This window comes from Neomonachus schauinslandi, chromosome 9 (assembly GCF_002201575.2).
Source record: "Neomonachus schauinslandi chromosome 9, ASM220157v2, whole genome shotgun sequence".
NCBI classification, from domain to species: domain Eukaryota; kingdom Metazoa; phylum Chordata; class Mammalia; order Carnivora; family Phocidae; genus Neomonachus; species Neomonachus schauinslandi.
In genome coordinates, this window is record NC_058411.1 from 71,702,162 (window position 1) to 71,728,978 (window position 26,817).

Below are 26,817 nucleotides of genomic sequence, written 5' to 3' on the forward strand. Positions count from 1 at the left end.
CGCGTGTGCACACACCAGACTAGTAAAATAAACTCCCAGGTGCCCAACACTCAGCTTCAACAATTAGCAACATTTCCCCCCCAATCTAGTTTCAGGCTATTATTTAGTAAGACACATCTGGAGGGAGAGCACCGTGTTTCTATGACTCCATTATTTAGTTAAAAAATACCTGAATGCCTACTCAGTGCCAGGTACAAGAGATACAGAGGTGATCAGAACAGACCAGGTGCCTCCCCCCTCTGCACCCTAAATCCTAGCTGGGAAGAGAGCCAGAGTAGCACATAAATAGAATCATGTTGTTCTATGGGGAGTGGAGGAAACAAACAGTCTGAGGTGCTTGTAAATGGAGCTGGGGAGGGAGCTCCTCAGAAGCAGTGGTCAGGAAAGCCCTCTCTGAGACGGTGACCTTTAGGCTGAGATCTGACCGCTGGAAGAGCCGAGGGCCCGGCCAGCCTCGTTATCACTTTGCTAACTTGTGCTGCTGTATGAGTGAGTAGCGGAGTTGTGTGTGCAGAAAAGTGTTACCTCAGGGGACTAACAACTAAAAGTGCAGGCCTCTGCTTTGCCTTCTAGTCTGATCCTGAAGGGGGGACCAAGTAGGTGCAAACAGTCACAGAAGAGGGAAGGGACATCCAGGCAGAATACAAGACAGTGGTCTTGGGTGAGCCCAGAGACCCCAGGCCTTTCTGGCTCTTTCCTCTCTGATGGCAGCATCTGGAACCAGGTGGTACTGGGTGTCCACAGGGCTTTGTGCAAAACCAGGGGTTTTGAGTTTAGTGGTGCTGCCGGCCTCGTGCTCTGTGATCCCCCAGCAAAAGCCACTTCACCTGCTTCCTCATTTGTGAACGGAGATCCGGACTCTGCCTCCTGCTTAGGTTTATGGTGAAGATCAGAGGAGATAATGTTTGCTTTGGTGTCGAACAAGCCATTGGGCGGAAAAGATTCTAGATAAGGATGCTGCCCCACCATGTTGCTTGGTAAATCACTGGAATAACGGGTGAGCAAGGAGCAGTGAGGACACCCTAGAGTGCTCTGGGGCCAGAAGTGGTGGCTGTTGTCAGAAACGGCCTGAGCCTTGCCATTGTCTCTGGCAGGCTCTCCATCAAGCTCTCCTGGAAGGGAGCAAGAAAACGTGGCTGTTGGTGTGGCGAGAAGCCCCCAGGGCCATGGTGAAGGGAGAGGGGTCACCTGCTGTGGGAAACAGCACACACTAGTGGGGCCTGGGAGCCTGGAGCTGGCCAGAGGCTGGCCTCGGTCAGCGTGGTGGGCCAGCCTGCCAGCCTGTGGGCTCACCGTCCCTCTTCCCATGTATTTCCCTGAACATGTGCGTTTCCTAAGCTTGGACACTTTTATCCCTTCGATGGCATCAAGAGGCAGGCAGACTACGTTATATTTTATCCACAGGACTGATGAAAAATTGGGACTCAAATGTTGAAGACTAGTGAGGGGTGGTTCTCCTGACTCCTGCCGAGGACTCGTACCCAAAATCTGATCATGGAAAATCTCCATCATGCTAGTGCAGTAATTGACGCGTCTCTTTCATGCCCACGTACTCACTGGACTGAGGACCGAAACTGTGTATTTAATAGCAACAGTACTTCATTGAGATCAAATTGACATACACCAAAATGCACAAGTCTTAGGTGTCCATTTTGACACATTTTGAGAGGAGTCTACACCCACGTTAACCATCACCCACATCAAGATACAGATAATTTCCACCACCCTGAAACTCTCCTCATGCCCTTTTCCAGTCAATCCTTTTACCCCAGAGGCATCCACTGTTCTCATTTCTATCACTGGTGATTAGTTTTGCCTGTTCTTGAACTTCATCTGTGTGGAGTCCTACAGTTGTACAGAGACCATCCCCAGAGCCTGACACAGGGTCTGGCAGGTGGCAGGAATGCAAGGTGGAAGAAAGTCCTGGTTCTTAAACTACCCTACCAGAGAGCATTGCTCTCATTGGGAAACTGAGGCTGTGGGCAGTTAGTGACCTGCCCCGGGCACAAGGCCAGGGCAGCCGTGGACTCTAGATGCCAGTCCAGGCTCCCCATTCTGAATGCCCACCTCTCACCTAAGGCTCCCATTAGCCCCCGCGCCTACCCCCCTCCTCCCCCACCCCGCCTCCTTTAGCGCTTCATGTGAGTGAGCCTGATGATGCTGGGCAGGTAGTGTCCCCTGCCGCTTCCCTCTATGGGAGGTGCTAGGATCACCCAAGCTCTGGAGCCCCATGCAGCGCCTGGCAAAGGGCAGGGGCTCCGTTCGCGGAAGGAAAGTCACCCGCCCTTTTATTTTCATCTGAAGGAGATTTCCCCAAGTTTTGGGGGCTTTCCTTCCCCAGAATAAAACGGACTAAGGGAAAGAGGCCTTTTTGGTGGAGCGCTGCTGCCCCCAGCTGGGCGGCGGGGGACACTACCACCGAGCGGGACGTGCAAACCCGGCGCGTTTTCCGCGTCTCGGGTTCTGGTCTCAATTCTGCGGCTCCTTCTTTGCCTCTTGGTCTCCCGCGCCCTGGGCTACTGGTCTCCGAGAGGCGGATGTCTGTCCGGGCCATCACCCGGCACTTCAGCCTCGGCCTGGAGTAAGGGTCTTCCTCGGAGAACCAGCCAGCCCCAGCTGTGTGTGTGTGTGTGTGTGGGGGGGGGCAGATGTGGCCCCCACACCTTGGGGGAGGGTGGGCTGGACGGAAGCTTTGAGGGCCTGCCCGGTATTAAGCAAGTGTTTAATCAGGTGAGGTCAAGGTTTGCTCTTAGGGCTCGGTTCAGAGGAGGGGCGGGGGCGGGGCGTGCAGCCCCTCCCAGCTCCCCGTCTCCGCGTCGCACCTGCGGTCGGTGGCGGTGTAACGGCCCAGCCAGCCTGGCCCAGGCACGTGGCCTGGGGCGATGCTATCTCTAACTCGGTATTTTTAACTCCTCTTTGCAGAGGATGTGGCTTCTGCGGGAGAGCTTCAAAGGGTGCCCCTTTGCCCCGCGGGGCCACCATGACGTCATGGAAATGGGGAGGGGAGGCCCTAAGCCCCCAAACACCTGGCGGGAAGTGGGAGACTTTTTCCACTTCCTGTCCTACTTCTGGCTACTGACTCAGTGTCTGACCTGTTTATTAATTTCAAAATATAGCTCTCCGGGTGATACTCAGAGGAAACCTTATGCATGTGTGTGTGTGTCTGGGTGAAATGAAGTCTGGAAACCAGGTGGCCTTCCACAAAGTCCTCCAGGGTCAGTGCAGGTCAGTGCGCTTCTTAACAGAGTGACCACCCCCGGCCCCACCTGGCTGCTCCCCAGGTCCGCCCTCAGTCAGGAGCTCTCTGTCCCACACACCACTCCAGGAAGTAGGCTGCAGAAGCGCTTTTAAGATAGGACATGTGGGGAATGTGATGTGACCTTTGGCCCCTGACCTTGGAATGGTTGTGCAGTGACCCGACGTCCGACTTCCTGGCGCCCTGGGTACCATCCTCCAGACTCTGTTGGATGATTGCCCGTCCCGGGGGCTTCATTGGCCAATGGGCCATCACTCAGGTTTTGCTTTCCCTGATAGTTCTTGACAGGTTACTCTTAGCTCTTGGCAAAACGGTGAACTGGTGGCTCGCCCAGCTGACTCATCTATTCATCTCCATTTTCCTTTCTCTTATGCTCCCCCCACGGCCCCCACCAACTTGGCTTCCTTCCCAGTGCCTAATGGCGCTAAGTATTTATTTGTTCATTTGCTAGTTAAGTGTCTCTTAAGCATCAGTGGTGTGCCAGCCATGGGCTAGGTGTTCCAGACCCACGGATGAACCAGATACATTGCCCATCCTGGGGAGTGCAGAGTTGAGTGGACTTTCTTGCCAAGATATTGATAACTAAGGTGGTATCTGTTAAGGCTTTCCATGTGACCCACGGGAGTGGGATTTTAATGGGCAAACCAAGAAGATAACCCTTCAAGACTCAGATGACTGCCTCTCCAATGGTGGGTCATGGCAGAAGGGGTCACTCGGTTGGAGCTGAAGACCCCACCCCACTTCAGGGTGTTCCTGAAGCACAACTTGCTTAGCCCCCTTCTCTTGAGGGGACAGTGATTCCAATTACACTGAGGGGGCAGGTCTCTGGGTGAAGTGTCAGAGAATCTTCTAGAATCTTAGAACTGGGGTGGTGAGAAGTCATTTGGTTCATTCTTTTGCCCCCAGGGCTGGCCTGTGCTTAATTAAGCTCTTCAGGGCAGGAGGATATCTATCCAGACAAATCCATTCTACAGCTGGCCTTGGTGACACAGTCCCTAGTGGGACAGAGGACTTGTCTCCTTGAGGCTGGTCTCTGTTCATGAGGCCTGGGCCTCTCTAGGGCTGGGCCTTTGAATGCATGTGATGACTGTGTCTCAGGGTTTCCTCAGCAGCCTCTTCCTTCTGGGCTGAGCAGTGCTTGGTGCCTTACTGCCCTGAGGAGCTCTGCTGCTGTGACCCCAGGCCCAGGGCTGACCTCCTAGGGTGCACAGGAACCCTTTGTCTGGGCCTCCTCATAAGGGTATTTTAATTCCCTCTGACACCTTAGGTGGTGGTGGGGGCAGAGGTGAGAACAGAGTGGATGAAGAGGAGGGGAGTCTCTGTATCACCCCCTCAGCACACCCACTTGCTCCCTGTCTGCCCTCTGACTCAACTCTAACTGCCTTTAGGCTTAACCGCCTTAGCCTTGAGGGAAGGTTCTTGCTGGGATCGAGGAGCCCTGGTTTGAGATGGAAATGTCTCAGGGGGTGTGCTGACCCTGCTTTCCAGATGGCCTCCTATGTGCCTGAGGCCTTGTCACCCTTGGCTTGGGCTGAGCCCGGAAGGAGGAACCCTTGCCCCCTCCGTGGGTCTGGGTGGATCCCCAGCCACTGCCCATCACCTTATAGGTCCTTGGGTGGCCTTTGGGGTCCATGACTTCAGGGCCCTGGCCACTGAGGGCCCTGGGATGGCATGACTCCATAAGTTCCCCTGGCCTCCTCCCAGGTTCTTGGAGGGCTCTGTCTTTAGCCCCTTCACTGCCTCCCAGGGTCCTTGCTCCTGTTCCCTGCCCTCAGCCCCCGTGTCCCCTTCAGCCTCAGCATCTTTGCTGCAAACTCTGAGGAGTAGAGCTGCCTCCCTGGCCACACACACATCCCTTGCCTGGATCTTTTGTATACAGACCGAAGTGAATTACTACTTCAGGAGGAAAGAAAGATAAACTAATTTGCCTTAGGTTTTTGACGGTTAATAAAGGCTTGCTCTATTAACCCTCCCAGGGGCATTTCCATTTAATAGGGGGAGGAGAATGCTTTAATTAAAAGAAATTCCCAATGGCAGGATCTCTGGCATCGTGTCATTGATGAGGAGGCAGTTTTCGGTTTTCCGCAGGGGGCAGAACCTCACCTTTGGGAAGGTGGTACCTGTCCTCCTGTGTGTGAGAGGGACCCGCAATGACAGGGTGTCCTCTGTGGCTGTCCCCTTTAGTGATTTTTATTTTTTTTATTTATTTTATTTATTTTTTATTTATTTATTTGAGAGAGAGAGAATGAGAGACAGAGAGCACAAGAGGGAAGAGGGCAGAGGGAGAAGCAGACCCCCTGCCAAGCAGGGAGCCCAATGCGGGACTCGATCCCGGGACTCCAGGATCATGACCTGAGCCGAAGGCAGTCGCTTAACCAACTGAGCCACCCAGGCGCCCCCCTTTAGTGATTTTTAAAGGGACGTGCATATAGGCTACAGATGAGGGGGCTCAGCGAGAACTGAGGATTCCATGACCGCCCCCCTCCACAGAGGCCACAGAACCAGAGGTGCATGCAGCCTCCCAGTCTTAGATGACATTTTATAGACGGTAACCCTGGAGCTCATGGAAGGGAGGGACATGCCCAGACCCCTATCGAGCTGGTGGCTCTATCCGTGTGAAAAGATGCAGGCCTGAATTGTAGCTGGGAGGATTTGCAGATTTCTGGCTGATTCGGTCGGAGACAGACACACGCGTGAACCATAGAGGTGTTTGGGGACAGGACCCTCCCTTCCCTCTGCAAATCGGTAAGCCCTGGGCTTGATGGCAGTAATTGTGAGGAGGGTGGCTGCCTCTCTGAGGGGTGTTCCCATCAGTGGCCATGACCTCAGGAAAGGCACTCAGGCTCAGAAGAATACCAGGGGCCCCAGGAGGCCCTACGTCCTGTCCGCTAGGTGAGAGCTTAAGACTCTCCTTGGCAGAGTCCCTGAGCTTGAGGGGAGAGGATTCATTTCTTATATCCAGGCTGGGGGGTGGGGAGTAGGAAGTCTGGCTAGTCTTCAATCCCTTCCCCTGCTTAGACTGGGCACCCCAAAGTTGGGGCATTGGGTTGGGACCCAGGCAGAGGAGTGGTGGGTGGTCCCCAGCCATGAATCTGTGGGGGCAATGCACAGTTTCAGTGGGAATCTGGTCTGAGAGAAAAGGCAAAGGAAATGGTCCCGGAGGGCAGGAGACAGTGGGTGGCATTTTGGGGATACTTGCTGTGTGGTCCCCGTCTGCCAAATTTCCACTGCCAGTCCTGATCAGTCATGGGCATGGGCCTCCTGCTACGGGTGGCCCAGTGGTGTGGCAGGAAAACGGAAGAGCAGGGACCTTAACTTTTAAGTGGATTTGCCTGGCCCCCAGCACAGCCTTCTAAGTGGAATTTTTTTAGAGGTCGTTCCAGGAAGAGGTTGACTTCAGCAGCTTGTTGAGTTAGGCTTCCTGAGCGACATCAGGACAAAAGCCTTGGTTTCTTTCTGCCCAGCCAGGGATCAATAGCAAGGCGAACGTGACCCTGACCAAACCCAGTCAAACAGGAGCACTGTCCCGGCTCATTCATATTGCCTTTAATGAAGCCATGGGTAGCAGAATATACAACGTGGCTCAGACACACAGCACAGCAGGGCCTCTACAATAGTTTCCCCCACATCTTGGGGAAAAAGGGTGATACATATTTCCTGATGAACACTATTTAAAAAATATAAACTCCTCACAGCGTTCTCTGGGAGCTAGAGGCCAAGAGGACCCACCGGGGATGCCTCACCCCGGGGACATAAGAGTTGATCTCGGGGGGGGGGGAGGGCAGCGCGTCTCTCCATAGCAGCCCCCTGCCTTTGCCGGAGCGTCCGGCCTGTGACAAGCAGCAGTGTGGGAACCGAGGGCGTGGAGGCAGTGTTCGGCAGCTCTTCAGCATCTTGATCATGACTATCGGGTGGGAGCCGGTTGATGGCCATTGCCAGTGGGGCCAGAGAGTCAGAGGGAGCCTTCTTGTCCACGGGGGCAGAGAGTCTGCCTCTCTGCTTGAAGGGGGGGGGGAGGGTGGGGAGTCGGGAGCGAGGGGGTGCCGGGCTCTCTCACGGTCTTGGTGACCTGGGATGAGGAAGAACAGTGGTTAGGCTGGATACCGAGGAGACAGGACAGCTAGGGACGTGGATGGAGATGCCTCTATTTATAGAGTTCTAGGAACAAAGGGACACTGGAGTTCTTGCGGATGGTAGTGGGGCAGGATGCACCTGTTGGGAGGATGACCAGGGATACAGGGAGAGAAGGGTATGGAGATGCTAGCTGGGATTAGGGCATAATAGGAGCATAGTATCTTCGCGTCGTACTGGGGGCAGAGGACACGACGAAAGGAAGCAGGGGTCCCTCTGGGTTTTGCAGTGAACAGGGTACGATAGAAGGCATGGGCCTAAATGAGTCTGGGTCCTGCGTTTCTCTTATGTTTCCACTCCTGTGTGGGTGGCCCTTGCTGTGACTTGGCCTCAGCGTCTTTCTTTCCAAAACGAGGAGAATAACAGCTGTTCTTCCTAATTCGTAGGGGAGACATGGCTCAACTGAGGTGCCTCTTGTCCCCTGAGGAGTCCTAGCAATGTTCTAGGCCACTGTTATCAGCAATACAAACCCCTAACCAGAAAAAGTGGAGGAGTTTGGTGGGCCCCGCTTTAGGACCTAAAAGCAAGAGCTTGGGGACCCACCTTGAGACCCCCGCAGCCCGCATTCCCACCTGAGACGCCTGCTCACCTCAGCGGGACCATAGCCGCAGTGTCATGAGCAGGTTAAACCCGGCCACTTTCAGGAGGAGGATGCGCAGCCCGATCACTAGCAGGTTGTGGAAGTTTAGGTTCATATCTGCAAAACCAAGAGGTTATCGCACGTACCCCGGAGGTCTGCACAGCCCCTGTGACCCACCCATGGTTTAGCTCCTGGCCCACCCCTCCCTTTGAGCTTGGGTGTATATCCCTTCCTAAACAGATCTGTGTATTCCTCCAGGGTCAACAGTATTCCATTTCAAAGGAAAACACCAGCTGCACTCAGTCCTTATTTTATGCTGCATCCCTCAGGAGTGGGGATGGGGCAGGGCTCAGAACTCATTGTAATCCCTTGGGTCTGGGTCTCTGAGTGAGAAGCTGGTGCCTGGACCCCAAGAGGGACAATTCCGTGAAAACAGCTCAGATGGAAATGGACGGGCCCAGGGCAGGGGACCGGGAGTGGTGGGGATCCTGAGAGACGAGACCCCCACCTACATGGATTCTGCTGCTTTTCTTGAAAGAAGGCAGGACCCCAGCTACTGCTACAGAGGGAACATGCCCTTGGGAGGAGCTGGTGAGTTCAGGGCTCTGCATGAGCCAGTCGGAAATATCACAGCTGGGTTATGGAGAAACTCTCTTTGGTTCTCCACAGCCCTAGGAGTGATTCATGGGGTCTAGGGAAACTAGAGACTCATCCTAGTTCCCCCTAGAGGGGGAAAGAACATTAGAGATGGTGAGAGGAGCCTGGTTGATTCAAGAATGTTCTCGTTCTTCCTAACTTCATTCCAGATCCACATATCCCTTCCCCCCTCTCCTATCTAGTCAGGGTGATTGTGGGTACATCTTGAAGCTGGGATAGACCCCTCTCTTACCTGTTTCAAAGCTTTTCTCTATCAAAGTGGCATTACAGGAAAAGTCTAAAAGGAGAAACAAAGACATTTTCTTAGAGTTGAGTGTGCTGACTCTCCCACGTCAGACCTCCTAGGATTTGGGCAGATGAGCCTCTGTCTACAGGCTTTCCATGCTCTCTCCTTGAGAGGTCTGGCGGGGACTTGTCACCTGTGGACCCCTGCTGGGAGAGCCACTGGCTCTGGCTTCCAGGGACCACTCCATTCGCTTCACGAACACTGGTTGTGCAAAGTACCTGTCACCCGACACAAGGCCACAAGGAACCATCAGACACACAGCCTGCCCTTGGGGAGGTTCCAGTCTGCAGTCTGAAAGAGGCAGTAAGACACCACACAGTGACAAGTGCCATGAGGGGTGTGGATGCTTTCCTGTGTCCCACAGAGTCTCCACCCCTGCACTCCAAATTTGTTCCTTTGTTGTCATCAGCTCAGTCAATGGAGCTGTCATTGACTCAGCGGCTGGGGCAGAAAATCCAGCCACCTTCCTTGATCTCCTCTTTCCTTCGCACCCCTGCACGGTTCTCCCTTTGAATCTGAAATCGTCTTGGCCACGCAACTGCCCTGCTCCCCGCTGTGCAGGCCGCCATCATCTGTCTGCTGCAACAGCTGGCCTTTCTGCTTGCACTCTTGGCCCCTACAATCCATTTTCCACTCAGCAGTCGGAGTGCTCTCTGAAAAAAGTAAAGTGGATGTCATTCTCCTACTTAAAAACCAAATCGGTAGCTTCTCATTGGACTTAGGAGAGTGGCTGCCCTGTCACACCCTAGGAGGCCCTGTGATGTGGCCCTTCCCCACTCCGTCCAGCTCCTGTCCTGCTACTTTTCCCCTTCTCACCGGGCCCCTGAGTCAGGCCTCCACAGGCGCCCCGCCTACCCTCGGCCCGGCCGCTCCCTGCTTACCCTTTAACTCTCATCTCACCTACCATTTCCCCAGAGAGCCCTTCCCAGACTCTCTGTCCCTAAGTTGGCTGTTTCCTCCACCCCCAAGTTAAAGCACATGTTACAGTCTGAAGTTCTCTAGATTTCTGCTTGCTGATGGACGGCCTCCCCCAGCTACAGTGGAGCTTGCTCAGGGCAGACCCCTCATCTGATTTATTTACTCCTCCACTCCAGCACCTGGCACGTGGTATATGCACAACCAGTGTTCGCTGAATGAATGAACGACTGGGTAAGGTTGGATCTTTGGCAGAGAGGCAGAACCAAGGGGAGGCATCTCGGAGAAGGGCATTAGACGGGGGCCTGGCAGAGAAGCGAGGGGCAAACAGCCTGAGCAGAGGTAGGGAGGCAGGAACTCAGGGCGGGTGAGAAGCCAGTGCCCTTCCCGCCACCTTCTCCCCCTCTGCTCTTTGCCTAAGACATTCTGCGACCCGCCAGGATGGAGCGCACTGATGCTCAGTAACGAGAGCAGAGGGACTTTGCTGACAGTGGATGAGGCCGAGACCACCCATCAGAGCAGCTTTTAGATGCCATCCACCTGAGCTCCCGGAAGAACCGGGTGTCTCCGAGTGGGGAGACTCGGCTTACACAGGCACTGAGGCCGCACTCACCGGAGCTGGAGTAGAATTCCTCGTTGAAGGTACCATTACATTTCAAATCGGTGCTGCCCCAGGCCAGGGCCCCATTGCTCTTGGAATTCATCACCTTCATGTCCAGCACCGTACTGTTCAAGCCGATCACCGTGGGCCCCTGCGGTTGTTGCACATTGGTTTCAGAATCAAAATCGGTGAACAGGCAGACTGAGATATTACTGGACTTAGGGCCTCTCAGCTGGTACACAGCAGGGTCAGGGACCTTGATATCTGTGGGCCAAAAGAACCCAGGTTAGGAGATGCTCATTTCCCTCCTTGCCCCAACCCAGGCCTGAGGCCAGATGCCAGTGATGGGCAAGAGCAGGGCTCCATGGGGCTGGCAAGTCACATTCTTAGGCTTTAGGTGGGAAAGAACATTCTGGAAACCAGTTGCTCTAAGTGGACTGGGAGTCAGGGCCAAGCATAAGCCACGAGTCCTGGCCAAGAGGCCAGGCTCTCAGGGAAGGCTCTCTGCCTGGCCCTGCCTGCAATTCAAGGAAACCAGAAATGCAGGGCTACTTAATGATACTGTTCATTCTTTTACTTAATAGGAACTTCTTCAAAAGCACAGCGGGACTAGTAAGCAACAACATTGGTCTGGCAGGACAAAGCAAGCTTAGAATAGAGGCCCAGCAAAGCAAACCAGATGTCTTGGAATCAGGGGTGGCCTCCCCCAAATTAGGGTGGGTATGGACAGGAATTGGAGGTTTATTATCGGCTGGTATTAAGATGGAAGATCGGTCACATCACCAGATTTCTCATTGATAAAAGTTTTAGACAATAAATCAGAACACCCGCATCCCAGTCCTGGCTTTACCATTCACTAGATACAAGGCCTTGAACAAGTCACATCAGCTCCCTAAGGGTCACGAATTTCATCTGTAAAATGGAGACATTGCCTCCTCCACCTTCCTAACCAAGTTATTCTGAAAATCAAAGGAGAAGTTTCTCTCTATAAAATTATGTTTAACAGTACTGAACAAATGAAAGTAACTGCAGCTCTTGATAATACCAGGATATTGCCATGATAATGTGCTACTGAGTTATATACAGTCCATTTCTACTCTTCACCCCCAGGAAGCAGGGGCTGCTGGAGGCTTTTCCTTTTGCTGAGAATCATTCTTCAGTATTTCTGTAGGATTTTGTGTTTTTAATGTAACTCTCATTGTTTATTCTTTCAGACCTCCTGCCTTTAGAAGAGGAAACAGAGGTTTGCTGGGAGGGTTAACACATTGGGGCCACCCAGAGAGTTTACAGCAGGGTTGGGACTAGAGTTTCCTGCCCCTGTGGTTCTCTGCTCCCACAGCTCCCCACCCTGCATGCAAAGTTTCTCAGGCCAGGGGTGTACCTCACTTGTGAGGCCAGCCAGGGTGGCCTTGGCAATGCAGACTTCCAGCTGGACCTGAAACCAGGGACATCAGCCTTTGGCATGGCCTTGAGTTGCTGAGTCAAGGCATCCCAAAGGTGTCAAGTCAAGGGTGTGGGGCTGTCTCTGGAGCAGAACAGGGATGGGTCCATGGTCCCATGTGAGGGACATCCAAAGCTCTGGCCCCAAGGGATTCTGCCTGTTTCTTTCCAATGTCCCCATATCTGGGGCTGGGGGTGGGGGTCTGATATCACTGTGGGTTAAGGCCCTTGGGCATAAATCTTTTACAGGGAAAGGAGAGACGGGAAGCCATTATGTGCCACCAGCATACCCCAATGGGTTTGTTAGTCCTCAGTGGGAGTCACGGGTGGGACTGGGAAGGGGGATGTGGAAGGGTATGAAAGTGGTGAGGGAATGTGGCCTTGAGGAGAAGGCAGAGGATAAGGTGCCACCAGTGCAGTTTGGGCTGCCAGGGGAAAAGGGGTTGTGGTGGGGGCCCGATGTCCAACTCTGAGTCCTGGTTAAACACTCACTCAAGTCCTAGAGCCAATAAGTGTCAGGCTGAAGAAGGTCTAGACCACGCTGTCCAATATGATAGTCTTTAGCTACATGTGGCTATTTAAATTAAAACTAACCCAAATGAAATCAAATTAAAATTCCATTAAAAATTAAAACTTCGGGCGCCTGGGTGGCTCAGTCGGTTGAGCGACTGCCTTCGGCTCAGGTCATGATCCCAGGGTCCTGGGATCGAGTTCCACATCGGGCTCCCTGCTCTGCGGGGAGCCTGCTTCTCCCTCTCCCACTCCCCCTGCTTGTGTTCCCTCTCTCGCTGTGTCTCTCTCTGTCAAATAAATAAATAAAATCTTTAAAAAAAAAAATTAAAACTTCATTTTAAGAGCATCATAGCCGCCATATTGGATACTGCAGGTTGACAGAACACTTCCATTGTCCCAGAAAGTTCTATTGGACAGCATTGGTCTGGAGAGAGCTATGCCAGAGAACATGAGATTTTTGAGGAAAGGGCTGATTGTGGGCCTTAAAAGCCATCTTTAAGTCTGTGAGGTGGGGGGTGACTCCATCAGGGAAAGGCCAATTTTTGCTCAACTTCGCTAGTGAGAGATCAACATGAAATAACAATCAACGAAGTCAGAAGACTTGAGGTGATTTTCGCTGCTCTCAAGTTTTGTTTTTACCAAGACTTCATTCATTTTGGGCTTCCCTATCTGCATTTTTGCTGTTGTTTCTCCTGTCCAGCTTCCTTAACTCTCATTTCCTCTCTTGCTCCCCTCCCCTCCCCCTTGTCCCCCCATTCTCTTTTTCAAGCTCATCCTCCAAAGTACTTGTCTAAAACCTAGAGCTGATTGCACCACTTTTTGTTCAGAATAATTCAGGGACTCCCTAGTGCCCATAGAATAATGCCCAAATTTCCTGGCATGAAATTCAGGGGCTGCCATGATCTGGAGAGCTTGAATTTTTTCTCTCAAGTCCTTTATGTGCCCTAGATGAATAGAGCTTCACCTGCTTGCCAATATGAAGAGTTTTCAGATGAAGGTCTCCTCATCTAGGGCACATAAAGGACTTGAGAGAAAAAATTCTAGCTCACCTAGTGTCTGCCGTATAGCAGGTGCTCAAGAAACAATTGTTGGATAAATAAATGGCCTAGTAACCATCAGATTTGCAAAATTCTTGCTTATCAGAACTTTTTGGTAAGAAAAGCTGGGTACTTATTCTTAAACTTGATTTTTTTTTAACCCCTTTTACTTCCGCTCCCATGTACCTCTAGCACAACCATCTCTTTTTGTCTGAAGACAAGAAATGAATCACTTTTAATTTGGAGGTCTTTAGGGGTCCATCTGTTAGAGCCCTGGGAGGAGAGGCATCCTGTCCCATCTTAGCAACACACATCCTACCACTGATGACATCTCAGAAGTTGGCCTTAGCAAGACGGGATCAAGTTTTCAATGCAGAAGTTCAGCTATGCTAGATCCTAACCTTTCATTTTAATTCAAAACTGACCACAGAAGCACATGTCCGAATGTTCTAGTGCTTTGGATGCATAGGGGCACAACAGTGATTGAAAGCTTCCTTCCCACAAAATCTGTGCTTTGTAAGTTAGGTACTAGGAACCCAGAAGTGTTCCTAGTTAGCAACACTGACTCTGGGTCCCACTGAGCCTCTGGTGAGCATCAGGAAGCAGTGAGCCTGGGCGGACTTACCAGGAGTTATGGAAACTCTGGTTCCTTTGCCAAATAGCAACTGAGAGGCAACACCTTCACACCACTGCTAAAGTCGTCATTACAGAAACCCTTAGGTTTCTCCTCCTCTGAGGGATGGGGTAACCTACCTTGTAGAGCCCATTGAAGAAGGAGAAGGGCGGTCCCTAGGACATGAGGTATCCACAGAAGGAGCTGGTCCCCTTTCACATTCACATCTGGTCTACATTTCTAAATTGGATCCCTAGTTTCCTAGTGGCTGGCCTTGGCCCTAATTGTCTGTATTCTATTGAAGGCTTTAGGATTCCTTTTCTCTGTTGTCTAAAGAGACATTTTATTTGCTTTTCCCTGCATCCAATTTATTATCAGATGTGTTTACTTAGGCCAAAGTGCACATACCTTGTTCACATCCAAGATCATGCCTTCTTTCTTGTTGTTCCTTATGCCTGAAAGTCCCCTTCTCTCCAATCTTTGCCCATACAGATCTTACTCATCCTTCAGGCCCAACGAATCCTTTCTACTGCATAAAACCTTATCTGTCTAGGCCAACTTCCAGCCGTAAACCTATTCCTCTGAATCTCTATTGTGCCTATTGATGTCATCAATTTGTTAATACTAAAATAGTTTTCAGCTTGCTAAATTTATAATAGTTATGTCCCTTTAGCTAGTTTTTATCCAATTTAGGAATAGGTCAGTCATCTTTCTTAGACTTCTTTGCAGTCAGTCTCTTTTAGAGTGATGGCCACATGGAAGGCATTAGAAAATATCCATTGAGCGATTAAAGTAAAATTTTAATGTGTTTGACCTAGAGAAACACAGATTTTCAAAACTGATAGTGATGCGTTTTCCTTTCCCAGAGGCCTCTGTAAGACAATTCATTTTAACACCCACAGTTAGCCTCACCATAGTAAGACTGATATCCCCAAGGAAAGGAATAGAGACACTCACTGGCCCATGGGATTGCAAATGGTGCCACCTGGGATAACTCACCAGCTATTACAGACACTTGGGTTCCTTTTCCAAATATGAGTTTGCCCACAATTCCTCCAGTATTCACACTGCAGGTGACACCATTACAGAAACTCACTAAATCTACCTCCTGCTTCAATAGAAGTATTGATCTCCTCCAGGGGACAAGAGAATCACACTTTCTAGAGTTAGACCTTCTGCTCTTTTGTGTTGAGAATTTGGTTGTTCATCCCTTTTCCTTTTGCCCTATCCTGCTGTAGTATCCTGGGTTAGAGGTTGTGATTTCAATAAACCAAGAATTCAGTAGCACACAACTCTGTTCAGGGCAGCAGTATCTTGGATCTTCTCATGGAAGGTCCAGGACTACAGGCTTATCACTTGCCTCATGATTCCTAAAGTCTCAGTCTAAAGATGTTTCCCAAGCATTGAGTGCTGGATGGGAGAATTTTCTGGGGATGGGTGGAAAGAACCACTTGGGATCTTACAGAAGAAAATACTTGGGCTCGACTTAGCATCCTGGACGAAGAAGAATCAATTGTTAATGTTGACTGTTGCCCCACTTTACTTACTTGGCTGGACACTCAGTCTGGTCCCTGCTCCAAAGATTAGCACATACTCTGCTGTATCCCCATTGCAGCTAAGACCTTTGTAATATCCTTCCTGACGTTAATCTACTAGAACCCACCAGGCTCTGAAAGCACCATCCTAAAAGTCTCCCTGAGTCTTCGTTTCTTAGATTTTCTATTTCCCAGGGAAGCTGTTCCCTCTCCCCGTTACAACAATGTAAACCTTTTATAGCAAGGCCTTGATGAAGACAAGGAGAATAATAATAATGATGAAATTATTATTAGAAAGGCTACCATTTATTAATTACTTGCTATCTGCTGGGCGTTGTCTTATATTATTATGATGTGGTTCTTGGCATTTTGCTATTGAGGAAGTAGAGACTTTATTAGTTAAGAGAGGGTAGAGCCAGAATTTTGCCCAGATCTGTCAGCCTCTCAAGTTTGCTATGAACCTCACACCATCCTGCCTCCGTGCCTTGATAGGTCACATCATATAATTGCCATTCAGATAGGGGTTGGGCTCATTTTTACCCTGGGAGAGGTTCAAAACTCTACTAAACTCCAGAGAGGAAGACTCTGGGAGCAGGTGTCCCCATGCCACATCATTAGCCGAGACAAGGAATGCTGCCGTTACCTGCAGCAATAGGCAATAAGAGAGAATTTGGGCTTGCCATTAAGTCATTCCTTCCCCCCAAGGGCACGTCGCTAATTTCCTGAATGTTCAGATTATCTGGGGCTGATATTATTGGCTTTGCTTGAGAGCACTGAGTATCTGGAACTCTTTTAACGTTTCCGTATATTATTCTGCTCAGGCTTTCATTTACTCAGTTGGCTCTTGGCACTTCTGTCTTTAATATGAGAAATGGGAACATTTGAAGTCACCAAGAGAGCTTGTAGGAAATGGAAAACGTGTTTAATATTCCCGAGTTTGCCATAAATCATCGCCTGTTTTCTCATAGACAAGCCGACAGTTACCTTTGCCCCAGACACGTGCGTGGTCAATACTCACATGGGTGCACTGCCAGCCTAGTCCCAGCTCCAAAGGTCAGCTGACCGTAGGTACCAGACAACACACAATAGCGGGGTGCTTTACAAGAACTCTAACCTGAGCAGGGTCTGCCTTCCTGGGGCAGCAACATCTCCTATCCCTACTCCAAATCATTCCTTCTCTGACACAAGAGAAAAATCCGGCTCACCCAGTCCCAGTTCTCAGCTTTCGGTGTAATTAGCCCACAGACCTTTCCCTCACAGCCAGCCTTGAGCTGGTCTGGCCTTCCTGGAAGGTGGACACGCTTTTGGGTTCCATACCGAAAGTGAAGGAGGAGAATTGGAAGAGTCTGAAGAAGAGCCAGGAATTAACTGGGAAATGAATCTGGAGGGGGACTTCAGAGCACTGGCAATAGATGGCAGACCTGGGGAGGGCTAAATCCTGGAACGGCAGCCTGTGCGAGGCTCTTCTTTTAGAAAGTGGTTCTGTGATTCCTTGAGAAAGAGAGAGGCTAAAATTGCCATCGGAATATTCACATAAAAGGCACAGAGAGGATTGCTTAACTCTGATGGTTGTGAGAATTAGGAGTGAGTTATATACGGGGCCCCAGAATTTTTTACTCCAGAAATTTCTAAGATTAGGGTTGACATCCATATGGGGGAAAAAAAATCTCCGAAGTTTGAGAGGGGTTTAGACAAGTACTTCTTGATAAGAGTTTCACAGAACTCTAGTCCTTCTAAATTTTTCTACAAAAAAGAATCTAAGCTCAAATTAGTTTGGAAAGTGCTGTTATACTGTATACTTGACAAGGCATTATTAGCTAATTTTAAAGGCTCCGAGAAGTCCTGCAGTAAAGAAATCCAGAGCTTCTCAAACTTATTTGATCTAGTAATCTTTTTTTCTTAAAATACTCATTAAGATCTGTGGAACATATGCAGGTTTGTATATAAATATAAATATATTCCTTGGAAGTCCGTTTTCTAGTTCCAAGAATTTAAAATTCCATCCAAATTTTAGCCTAATGTTAATCCTTAAGTTTTCTGTGTTCTGAATCTGTTCTCTTGCGTACTTCTGTGGACACGATTAGGGGTCTCATTGATTCTGATTATTTCTTTCTAATTATCACAAAACAGCTTCCTTCTATTCGGGGAATTGCTCAACATGTAGTCAGCTGTAGAGTGAATTCTCCTGCCGCCATCCGGAACAGCTCGAGGGCAGGTACGGATGCAATCAACATACAGGAATCACAACGCTTCAACACTTTGCAAGGTTTACCTTCTAGAAACACTGGCAACTTTAAAACCTTTCCCAAATGTGAATTTATCAGCCTTCCTTCCACCCACCTTCCTACACACCTTGGAGCTGTGTACTTCAAAGAAGATTCTGGTCCTAGAACAAATGGAGGGCAGTTTCCTGGGTGGTCTCTCAAGTGGAGACATAGACTTCCTATATTTATCAACAGACGTTTTTTCTTTTTCCTGTTAAAACCCATTTGTGCTGCTTTCCTATCACAGGCATTATAGTTCTTACATGCATCTGAACTTTGGTTCTTGAAAAATATGATGGGTTTCAGGCTTTCCAAATGCAGCCTGAACAGACGCATGGGAGGGAAGAGGCTTTGCTAAAGTGCCCAAATGAACAGGTAAATACGGAGGAAGTTTTCCCCAGAGAGATGGGCTTTCTCTCCCCCATGTGCCTTTGGATGGATTCTGTAATCTCCCGTTTTGAAGTCTTTGACAACTCTCTCTGTTGGGGAATACTTGCTACTGTCCAAAGCAACATGTTCTGAACAGTTACTAACCCTCCACTTAGGCCTTCCTTGACTGCCCTAGCCAGAAGGCATTTTTTCAACAATCGTATTTGGTGACACCTCTGTGCCAGGCATTGGGCTGGGCTGTGGAGGTGTAAGGATGAAGGAGAGAGGGTCCTGGTCTCACCGAGCTTATGGTGCGGTGCAGGATGCATGGAAGTACCAGGCAACTAAGCTAGGAGGTTGGGCATGCCTTCCTCTTTGTTCCCATCGCAACTTGTATGGATCTCCTCTACAACATGGTGACGCTGTGCTGAATTGTATGTTTATACGCATGTTTACCTGCTGGGAGATGCTGGATGGCAGAGAGTCTGCCATCTTTCCTTTTTTCCTTCCTTCCTTCCTTCCTTCCTTCCTTCCTTCCTTCCTTCCTTCCTCCTTTCCTCCTTCCCTCCCATCTAGCATAGTGCTTAGAATGTAATAGTTGCTTAGTAAATATTTGTTGAATAGAAAAGACTTCTAAATATTTTAATTCATTTTTGATGTAGTCCTGCTCTCTTTTACTAGGACTATCTCATTTCTCTTTTGAATTCTGTATGGTTCTATTTTCTAAAGTTTTTATTGCATTATTTAGGCTTTAAGCTCTTCCTATAGCTCTCAATTAGATACGGAGTTTTGTGAGAGTGTGTCCAATGGCCAGTGTCTTTGGGAAGTTTAATTTCCCACCTTTCATGAAAACTCGATAATAACAAGAATATATTTTTTGGCATAATCAGTCATAATTTCTTTTCTGATAAAGACCTTTCATCTCAAAAGAATCTAGAAACAGCAAAAGAGTCTGTCTCAGTAATGATGAAAAGGCCAATCCCCATGGGCAATTTCTAGCATTAGAAAATGAACCGCTATTGAGCCAGTGGCTGGAAATTAAAATTTCAAAACATTCAAGCCTCATGAAGAAACATGAGAAATTGGCTCAGGAAGTGCAGATTCATCATCTAAGAAAGCAGAGTAGGGACTTTCCACGTCGTTGGCTAGAGTCTCAGGTCAGGCACTTACTTGGATGCACCTGGAGTCTTGTTCCACTCCCAAAAGTGAGTGCTCTGCCACCCATGTCCGCACCATGGTATCATCCAGTACAAATACCTGCCCTCTGCCACCCAGGGTGGCTGCCCAGTCCCCTTATGGGTTTACAGCATTCCCTCTTGGGAACAGAGCTTTTAAACAGCCTGTTCCTAGGGCACCTGGGTGGCTCAGTCAGCTGAACATCTGACTCTTGATTTCGGCTCAGGTCAGGATCTCAGGTTTGTGGGATTGAGCCCCGCTGTGCATGGAATCTGTTTGGGATTCTCCCTTTCCCTCTGCCCCTCCCCTCGCTCCCGCTTGCTCTCTCTCTTTCCCTAAACAAATAAATACATAAAATCTTAAAACAAATTAAACAGTCTGTTCCATGGTTTTGATGGTAAATTTCTCTTTCCAGTCACTTCGTGCCCAATAAACAGTCTTCTAGGTTTCTACTTCCCTCCCTGCCATCCCTGCATCCTGCCAACCCAATTCAATGACTTTACTGATCTCTTCATTAATGCCAAGCCCTGCCTCAGGGCTGCCATGATCACCATGGCAAGAAGGCTCAGGATGGGCACAGCAAAGACCAAATAGTGGCCTCCGAGGTCTGGGGTCTTCCTTCTCAGAGTACGGGAGGGTGGCGCTAGCAGTGAGTGGCATGGATAACAAGAAGACAATAGTCAGATAGAAGTCAAATAGATTTGAGTTCCACTCTAACTCTCTCATTCCTAGCTCTGTGATCTTGGGCACATTACTTACGGGAAGCCTCTGTTTCCTTATCTGTAAAGTGGGCATGATGCCAGCTACCTAACAATAGGATGGAATTGAACACTGAATGAGAACTTAGTGAAAGACAGAGAGTAGTCACTGGTACATGGCAGGCATTCAGTCAATAGTAGCTAATAATGAAATGATTCAGCAATACTCTACACTAAGGGCAAGACATGAGGCTTCCTGCAGCTCAAGGAGACCCATCCCTGCCCCATACCCCCCTCCAGCACCCCTGGGTGCCCCACCCTGGCTGGGGTGCTCTCACATAGGGATAGGTATTTCATGGATTCGGGAGAAGGTGTGAGAGAGAGTCTCAGCCATAGGGTTGAGGGGCAGGGTAGACCCCTTAGTTGCCAAGGAGAAAGTTCTGCTTCCGAAACTGAACCAAGAGTGAATTGTTCTTTTCTCAAAACTTGAGGATTTGTCTTCTGAAAGCACCGTGCAAAACCCTTGTTCAGCAGAGTCTCGACCATTTCATTAGACCCAACACCCTGACAAGTTACTCCCAGACAACCAAGGATTCTTAACGACGGAGCAGACCACATCACAGACTCTCATTATTACCATATCCTTCCATAATCTATTCCTGTCTACAAAATTTCCCTTATCGAAATGATAATTTCTATAATACTCACAGGGATGAACAACAAGCCTGGTCCCTCTTCCAAATATAAGTCTGTAGTTCCCTTCTGATACACACAGTGAGGAAAGCCTTTGATAAAACCTGTCTTATGTGACCACCCTCTACCGACTGCCCCAGTGGTGTTGGAGGAAAAAGCCAGGGAAAAACCACTGGTGGAAGCTCTGAGAGTTGCAGGAAATCTCCCGCAGCCCCTGAGCCTTGGAGTTGAGGTGGGGGGCTGATGGGAGCCGGTGGTGGGGGCTGGAGAGTGCCTCACCCTCCTTTACCCAGAACACCCGCACTCCTGTCAGCAGAGCAGTGGGGAGCAACTTCCCAATACTACCACCACCCTGCCTGCCTCGCCAGCACTACGGGTCTGACCCCATTACTCTCTTGTCAGATACAAAGGGCTTCGGACAGGCTCTGAGGCTGGAGGGCCCAGGAGGTTTGATGCTTTTTCTTGCTGAATGGAGCCTGTCTACCTCCTTTTCCTGAAATACTGCTGTTCTGTCTTCCCCCTTCCTTAGCTCTTTAGAACCACCCACTCCTAGGCTTCTTCCTGCGTGAGGCCCAAGGGTTTGGTCCCTGCATTTCCCTGGTTCCAGGACAGACTTCGAGCAGGATCCAGGCCCTTCCAGTGATTGGTGCTAGGCCAAAGCATCCAAAGCTTTTTGATTCCTTTTTTTTTTTTTTTTTTTTTTAAGTAATCTCTATGCCCAACGTGGGGCTTGAACTCATGACTCTCAGATCCAGAGTTGCATGCTCTACTGACTGAGTCAGCCAGGTGCCCCTGATTCCTTTATTTCGAATGACCTTCATTCAGACAGGGCCTGGCTTTTATGAAAACATAGGACAGGAAAAAAAAAATCACAAGAATTTCCATACAATTTTTGAAAGATGGGAGAACCAGAGACCATGCTCCCTACTTCAGAGATGCGAAAACTAAGCTCCTGGAAGGCATGGCCTGGGCCGAGGTCCTGAACTGAAGCGGGAGCTCTGCCCTCAGCTTCTGGCTGGCACGTGCTGCTGGCCTTCAGCTTACCGCACTCTGGGCTTGAGGGCCATGTTAGCAAAGAGCTGTGAGGCTCTGCTGAGCTCAAGGGTGGGAGTGAGGGGCTGGGGCCTTGCCCCTGCCCTGCACTGCCTACCCCGTGTGGCCCGGGACAGATGCTTGGACCCTGGGCCTCTAGATTCCCCTACAACAAGGACAAGATGTCTCCAAGGGCCCTTCCAGCTCTCCCGGTCTGTGGGTCTTTGTTCAGTTTGAAACCCAGCCTCAGGGAAAAGCAGGGCAGGCTTTCACAGAGGATGGGAGCGGGGTCAGTGGAGATGCCGAGAGAAGCAGAGGGCAAAAGAAACAAGGGACAGGCAAAGGTTTGGGACAGTGACTGTCTAAGAACCTTAGGTGTGGCACTGATGAATGACATTGTGTCCACTCCCCGCCGCCCCATGGACAGAAGTTGTCCAGCACTGGGGGTAGGCCCAGTGGTTGGGGGTGGCTGGAAGGGAGTCACTGGTACAGGAGGGCCCCAGCTCACTTACTTGGTATGACCATCACTTGGGTCCCCTTCCCAAAAGTGAGTCTGTTCCCATAGCCACACTCTGGGTAAGTGCATTACAAAAAGGTCCTGGTGTTATGCACCCTCTCATGGAGGACACACAGCCTTCTCTGGAGCTCTACAGGCTGGGGGCCTGGAAAGGCTGATCCTCACGTTTTCCCTGTAATGCCCACTCTGAGCCTACCTAACGGGTTTGGCAGCAAACCCTCCCCCCCCTTTTCCTAATCACAGCCATCAGCAAACACAGCCTCCAGCTATTTCTTCTCTGGGAAAAACAAAGCCTTTACAAAAGTTTGTGAAAACCTGCCTCCTACAGTGGCTGGTGGGTATATTTCTAAGGATACCAGGCCGGGGCTGGGGGTGGGGGGAGCATTTTCTCACCTCAGCTACCACGCCTGAGAAGAAGGTACCAGTTTTTTGGGGGACATACGCAAAAATGTATTTTTCCCTTTGCCAGAAAGAGTATGAGCAAGAACATTTCCTACATGCCGTGCTGGGGCACATGCTAAACCACGCCTCAGCGGGACTCAGTCACCTCTTCCTCTCCCGGGCTAAGCAAGAGTCCTGGTGACTCACGCCTCGCTCACTGCCATTTCTGTCCTCACCTCATTCAAGGATTCTGCCAAGGGGGCTTTTTGTCCTCAAGAAAGTCAAACATCTCAGCAGATAACAGACATAAATCCTTTTCCAGAAACACACGGGTGGAATCATGCTTGGTCTCTGTCAGGGCATGTGGACTGACCCTTGTCACCGCTGTCCTGTCCCCAGCCAGCGGGGTCCCTGCCAGGCCCCAGGGTGTGTGCGGGACCATGTACAGTAGCCATCTTAGCACACTCATATCTGCATTGTTATTGGACTTTTAATATGTAAGTGTTGTTTCCCTGATGAGACCAGAAGTTCTTGAGAGCAGGGGCCATAACTTATGCTTCTTTTTTTTTTTAAACCAACTATGGTCCCTGGCTTATTGATGATACCCAGTAATCATTTAATGAGTTGAACTGATTTTTACTGGGCATAATTATTGGGACAAGGAGGCCAATTTTGGGAGAGGCTGAAAGCAAAGTATACTCTGGGTAAACGTAAGCTTCAAAATCAAAGTGCTTAGGCAGGAAAAAAAAAAAATCAAGCAAGCATTTCTAAGACAGATAATAAGAAGGCAGTATAAAACCCCAAACATTGTGAGGTTTGTATTGACCCTCAGCAGAGAGGGGGCAACTGAATGAACAAGCAAGTTACTTGATTCCAGAGGAAACACATTTTTCTCTTGATATCTCGACACTGATTCTCCTTAAAGGTTAAAAAAAATAACATGGCAGAAAGTATATATTCTGAGCTAGCAGCATTGTTATGATCAATAATAACAAAACAGTAGTAGTAATAATGATATTCTGTTATAGACCATGCTAAATGCTACATATAAAAATGTAAATCCAGTACTGGAGGTGGGTTTACACATTTCTGGAGATCTGACTTACTTGGGCTGATCAAAAGTTGGGTGCCAGTTCCAAATATGAGGTTCTTATAGCCTGTGCTCACACTGACATAACTCTATACAAAATGGTACCCTGTAACTGAACCCTAGTCTGGGATTCCTATGCCACACAGAGATCAGGTACCAAGCATGTTCCTGCATCTGTGTGCATGCACCAGAGTGGGAGGAGGCATATAATTTTACTATTTAACCTTCATTTTCCTAAGACCAGTGGAAGATGACAAGAAATAAGGCAGAACCCAATAGGAGATCCTACAGTAGATTATATAAAAAATGTTGTGAAAAAAAGGTCATGAAATTTCAGGTTGAAAAAAGTCATTCATATAATTACAGACTTTCAGTTCTAGCCAGGACCTAGGGTAGTTTTATCCATCCACACTTACTAAGTGTTCAGGACATGCTTCTTGCATTAATGATGCTCATGGATAATAATGCAACACTATCATTGCTAACTTACCTTCTTATTTAAATAGCAAACAAAACCATGCCCAACCCCTCAAATAAACAATGAAAACAGATGTCCCTCAACTGTAATCCAAATCAAGATATTTCATAGACCTTACTTGCTTTAACAAATAGTCTTGTTCCTGTCCCAATTTTGAAGCCTGCAGTATTTCCCCACAGTGATTTGTGCTATGACAAAATGGGCCATTTCCTTCTCCTTCCATTTTTATACCACAGCTTAGGAAGCAGGCCCAGGGCGCCTATGGGAAGGTGCTAATAATAAGGAACACTTTTTTTAATACTTCCGTAGTAAAACCCATTTGTTTTTTTTTTTTCCTTTGTTGAACATATCTCACACCTCCTACCAGGTTCACCAAACACTAGTCACTATTCTATGAAATCCGGGGACCGGAATCCCCAGGTTTTAGTCCCAGCCCTATTTTTCACTGACTTTATGATGTTAGACAATTCAACCAACCTCTCTGAGTCTTAATGTCCTTATTAGAAAAAACAAAGAGCTCTGAATTAGATGATATCTAAGCTCCCTTTCAGAGCCGAAGTTCTGTGATCCAGCAATGTCCCAAAGCGCCCTTAATGTTGCATTTTCTATAACTCACGCCTGTGTCAGGCACTTGCAGATCAGCTACACTGGTGACTGGTCTACCTGGGGAAAACACAAGCTATGGCGAGACAAAGGGAGAGTCAGGACAAGGGAGTGGTTGCTGCCAGCTCCTCTGTCTTCATGGGGGTAAATGCTCCCAGTAGCCCTTGTACTTTTTGTCTCTTCATGAAAAGGGGAAGAGAATCCTTTGGACATTTGGGGCATTCAAATCAAGATCTCCCAAAGCTCCATCTCTAAGTCATGGCAATATTTAAGAATAGAAAAGATAAATTCCATGTTTTTCCTTACTCACTGTGATTGGCATTGTCTCTCATTTCTAAGTGAGCCCTGGCGCAGGGTTTATGACAGAGTGTAGTACAAAGAGCAAGGCTTTGAGATCAGGCAGACAGACCCTGGTTTGAATCTAGATTTTTCTACTCACTAACACTGGAATCTTAGGCAATTACTTTTCTGGGCCTCAGTTTCCTCTTCTGTAAAATAGGGATACTGCCCCCTGCCCCACAGAATTGTTTGAGGATAAACAATACCATATGTCACATACCTAGCATCGCATCCACACATCCTGAGAAGGTAGTCACTCTTTCTATGTTAAGTTAGATTACTGATTAACAAGATTATTTTCTTCAGGGTTATAGATTTGTTTATGAAATAACCATAAAAGTCTGCACCCCTGAGTCATACAAACTCTCGGGTGATATGGGAGTGAGGTCCCAGAACCACAGATTTTGAATGCTTTGTCCTACTCAACTCACACTGGAGGAGTCTAAGGCACACAGAGGGGCAATAACTTGCTCAATGTCACACCACCAGCTGGGGCCAAGTTAAGAACTCTAGACTGAAACCAGAAGCCCTGGGCTCCTTTCTCTGTACTCCACGGACTCTTCTAGAACAACGTGTGGTGTAAAGGGATACAATCTCTGGAGTGAATTTGGTATAGCTTATTTGGGGCATGGATAAAATGACCTTGAATATTCTCCCGCTCCAGTTTGTCTCTGAATCAATGGCAGTGGAAGTAGAAAGGGTCCATTAGATCATGGCCATGCAATTTTCTGCTCTTCTAGCTTTTCCCCTCCATCAGGCTCCATTTAGCTCACTTCTAGTGCTAAAAATTCTGATGTTAGATGGAGCTTCTGCCAGCCTCCTATCTCGGGAAAAGTCTTAATGGTTGGCTAAATTCCACCCCAGAGAAAATATGCTTGTATAGTCTTGGAATACTTTCACTAATTTCTCTGGGTGCCACCATTCTTAATACATCAGCACTAGATATAGCTCATTATAAATAAGACATAAATGATGCAAATGACATCTCCTTTTCACCCGATCACTGTCACCAGAAAACATCTTGTAGTTACTACTTACTCAGCTCTACCTTCAGCTAGGAGCCTGTCCCAAAGGCCAGTTTGTTGTTTCTCCCAGTCAGTACCACAGTGTCTGATGCCTCACAATAAATTCTGTCCTGTCACCTCTTTTCCTGATTTACCCTAATGAGTTAGAAAGCACTCAAGATTTCATATAGCTATTTGACTTATTCGTAGGAGAGAAAAACACCCCCATCCCCCCGCCCCCCGTGAAATAAATTCATAGGCTGCTGGTGCTAGGGGGCAGAGAGGTCATGCAGACCTGCTTCCCCATTTACAGGAGAGAAAACTGAGGCCCAGAGGCCAGAGATCTGTCTAAGTTCCTCTGTTAGTTGGTAGCAGAGACCAAACACGGGTCTATTTGATTCCCAATCTAGAGTTTTCTCCCTCTTCACCACGTCCTGAATGTAGTATGGTATTTACTTCATTTCTTCTTCCCTTGGCCTGGAAACTTGATTTCCTTGGGTGCTTGATTTCTATTAAACAAGAGTTCTGAAGCACCTACTTTGTAAAAGGACCATATTAGATGCTTCCTGGGATAGAACGAGAGTCTCTGCTCTCAAGGATCTTTCAGTT

The 26,817-nt window shown here is 48.8% G+C and overlaps 1 protein-coding gene across 1 annotated transcript in view; it reads right to left on the bottom strand.

Annotated features, from left to right (window-relative positions):
• Positions 1 to 6,786: 6,786 nt before the first annotated feature.
• Positions 6,787 to 26,817, bottom strand: part of LOC110585438 (T cell receptor alpha chain MC.7.G5-like) — a 403,737-nt gene continuing 383,706 nt past the window's right edge. The window contains exons 4-7 of the mRNA XM_044918383.1: positions 10,439 to 10,690; positions 8,857 to 8,901; positions 7,977 to 8,084; positions 6,787 to 7,325 (exon numbers count right to left, since the gene is read on the bottom strand). Coding sequence (XP_044774318.1) covers positions 7,978 to 8,084; positions 8,857 to 8,901; positions 10,439 to 10,690 — 404 coding nt within the window. The 3' untranslated portion in view covers positions 6,787 to 7,325; position 7,977. The remainder of the gene's footprint in view (positions 7,326 to 7,976; positions 8,085 to 8,856; positions 8,902 to 10,438; positions 10,691 to 26,817) is intronic.